This window comes from Lotus japonicus, chromosome 3 (assembly GCF_012489685.1).
Source record: "Lotus japonicus ecotype B-129 chromosome 3, LjGifu_v1.2".
Lineage (NCBI taxonomy): Eukaryota > Viridiplantae > Streptophyta > Magnoliopsida > Fabales > Fabaceae > Lotus > Lotus japonicus.
In genome coordinates, this window is record NC_080043.1 from 31,483,381 (window position 1) to 31,486,639 (window position 3,259).

The following is a 3,259-nucleotide window of genomic DNA, read 5'->3' on the forward strand; positions in this document are numbered from 1 at the left end:
TCATTTTTACATTGTTAAGTACTTCAGTTGTAGATAATGGATTATGGATTAAGCTATAATTAAGTTATTAATTTGTAAACTTTATGTATTGTTAAGTTGTGAATCACGTGTAACTAAAAAAAAGTTGTGAATCATATGTGATTGCTATATATTTAATGTTGTGGAATTGATATTGACAAAAAAAGGTTGTGAAACCGATGAACCGAACCGATCCAAACCGTTCATCATCTGTTCGGTTCGGTTCGATTTTGAATTTTTCTTCCTAATAATCGATCGAAACCGAACTAATGAATTTTGATTGGATCGGTTATTGATTTCACCTAAAACCGATCCAAACCGAACCGCGAACACCTACTCTTCTCCAAATGAGAAATCAAAAAGGAAGAATCAACTTTGCTTATAATAATAAAAAAAAAAGGAAGAATCAAGAGTGCGCTTTCCCACATTGACCGCAAGCCAAGAAACCAAATTTCTATATAGCCAGCCACCTATTGTCATTGGTCGGTGGTATGTCACGATAATGCACTACCTCATCACACTTGTATCATTTACTTACAAGTCACTCACCGCAACATGTACAATCCCACCTACAAAGTCCCCAAACCTTTGTCCAAAACTCACTCTACAAAGTACAAATACTCTTTCCCCACTCCATCATTTGTGACTGACTGCATTAACTACACTGCCTCTAATTCACATCCTCCTCACATTGCAAGAGTGCACACAAAATGGAAGGAAAAGATGAAGATGTAAGAGTAGGAGCCAACAGGTACACAGAGAGGAACCCAATAGGAACCGCTGCTCAGTCTCAAGATCAAGATACCAGTAGCAGAGACTACAAAGAGCCTCCCTCAGCACCTTTCTTCGAGCCCGGCGAGCTGTCATCATGGTCCTTCTACAGAGCCGGCATAGCAGAGTTCGTCGCCACGTTCTTGTTTCTTTACATCACCGTGTTAACTGTGATGGGTGTGGCTAAATCCAAGAGCAAGTGTTCCACTGTTGGTGTCCAAGGCATAGCTTGGTCATTTGGTGGAATGATCTTTGCTCTTGTCTATTGCACTGCTGGCATCTCAGGTAAAAAATATTCATATACAATATTCAAATTTTAAAATTAAGAGTGAAACACATTCAGGAGGTTTGTTAGAATAACACTCAACTTCATTTTTATTTAAAATTTAAACTCCACCACAATCATAGTTTTAGAGTAACACACAGTACTGCTTTGGTGGAAGGAACATAGATTTTAAAGAAGAAAGAAGCTAAGCGCTATTCTGAAATTATTATTTGGGTGAACCATATATTTTAGATAAGAATCAAACTGAGTGTTATTCTGACAAATTGATGGATCAGTGCTTTAAAATTAAAAGCTTGATTGTTGCCTAATAAGGCTTGTGTGTTTTTGGTGATCCAGGGGGTCACATAAACCCAGCAGTGACATTTGGGCTGTTCTTGGCACGCAAGCTATCTTTGACCAGAGCAGTGTTTTACATAATTATGCAGTGCTTGGCAGCTATATGTGGCGCGGGTGTGGTGAAAGGGTTCCAACCACACCAATATGAGAGGCTTGGTGGTGGTGTAAACACTCTGAGTAAAGGATATTCCATAGGTGATGGCCTTGGAGCAGAGATTGTTGGCACATTTGTGCTTGTTTACACTGTGTTCTCTGCTACTGATGCCAAGCGAAACGCACGAGACTCGCACATTCCTGTAAGCAAAAATCTTCCCTTATATGTATCTTGTCATTGAATCTTTTTTCTTGTCTTTCATGTGGCATTTTCTGCTAACAGATGATTAATTTTCTCGAGTTCGAACTTGTGTTCTCATTTAATCTGATTATGATAATTTTTATAATGATTGTAAGTTGGTAATGATTCTGATTATAATAATCATTGAACTGAATGAGTCAGATTTTGGCACCACTACCCATTGGTTTTGCTGTGTTTCTGGTGCATTTGGCTACAATTCCCATCACTGGAACTGGTATCAACCCTGCCAGAAGTCTAGGTGCAGCCCTTATTTTCAACAAGGACCAAGCGTGGGATGACCATGTGAGTTTTCATGCATGTCCTGTTTAGAAACTCGTTCGAAAATCACGATGAAGTGAAAATCATAGTGAACAACAACTAAAGCTAAGAGCATTAATTCTATCCAACATGATTTTGCCTTTTCCGTGCTTTTCGAACGAGTTTCCAAACATGGACTTCTTTATTGATCCTTACTTTTCAGAATTTTCTTTTACTTTACTTTTTCTTAAGTTCATTTTGACTATGTCTCTAGTTTATCATTAGCACTTGTAGCAGATAGCAATTGATTGTTGCAAGGTAAAAATGGTTAAAATTTCTCAAACTACATATCATTTTGGTGCAGTGGATATTTTGGGTAGGGCCATTCATTGGGGCAGCACTTGCAGCTCTGTATCATCAGATAGTGATCAGGGCCATTCCCTTCAAGTCAAAGTGATGCAACATTGAAGTTTAAACATGACTTAAAAATAATAACTGGATGAATCCGAGACAGGATTACAAACACATCTCATCCAATATATATATATATAGATCACCTACATGTCTTACTAATTTATATGTAATAATTATCCGTTCAAAGCTCATTTATATATGTGCACACATGCAATTTATATTGCATGTATTAATATATCTCAAAGCAGGTATTGTGAGTTTAATTGCGTATTTTTGCTTAAGTCTGAGATACGAAGAATACCTCAAATTTCTTCTAAATTTGAAAGCATCTAACCAACTTGTATTTATGCTCTTTGACATAGAGGTGTTTACACCAAAATTTGGTAAACAAATAAGAGAATCCAATGATCAATCTGAGGACTGGATTCGAGTCCTCTTGAGCTCTTTAATGAAAATGTTTGATGTTAAAACGAATTAAATGGAAATCGAATTTAAAACTGAAAACAAACTTGTGTGAAAAGATAAATTGAAAATATGAATGAACTAAAAATAGAAGCTGCAAGCTTTATTTAGATATAAGAGTAAATGAAAAACACAAGAGTTTCGCAAGATTCATACTCTTTTCCTTTAGAATTGCTTGTAGTCATTGTGTTCGACTGAAAGCTTTTAAAAGTAATTTGAGTGAAATGAATCGTGAACCCCGATTACAATGATAAACCTTCTATTTATAGACCTACAAGATTAACTGTTTCCTAACAGTCAAACGCTGGTGCCATTACAAGTGTCCTTTGATTGCTTCCAGCCTCTACACGTGTTTCTCCGAGCTTTAAACTCCTAATAAC

At 36.7% G+C, this 3,259-nt stretch overlaps 1 protein-coding gene across 1 annotated transcript; it reads left to right on the forward strand.

The window, feature by feature from the left end:
- The first annotated feature begins 630 nt into the window (after nucleotides 1-630).
- LOC130749296 (aquaporin PIP1-2-like) lies at nucleotides 631-2,654 on the forward strand. Its single transcript, XM_057602633.1, has 4 exons — nucleotides 631-1,074; nucleotides 1,412-1,707; nucleotides 1,908-2,048; nucleotides 2,368-2,654. Exons 1-4 carry the CDS (start codon nucleotides 729-731, stop codon nucleotides 2,458-2,460), a joined length of 876 nt encoding a protein of 291 aa, XP_057458616.1. The 5' UTR covers nucleotides 631-728; the 3' UTR covers nucleotides 2,461-2,654.
- Nucleotides 2,655-3,259: the final 605 nt, after the last annotated feature.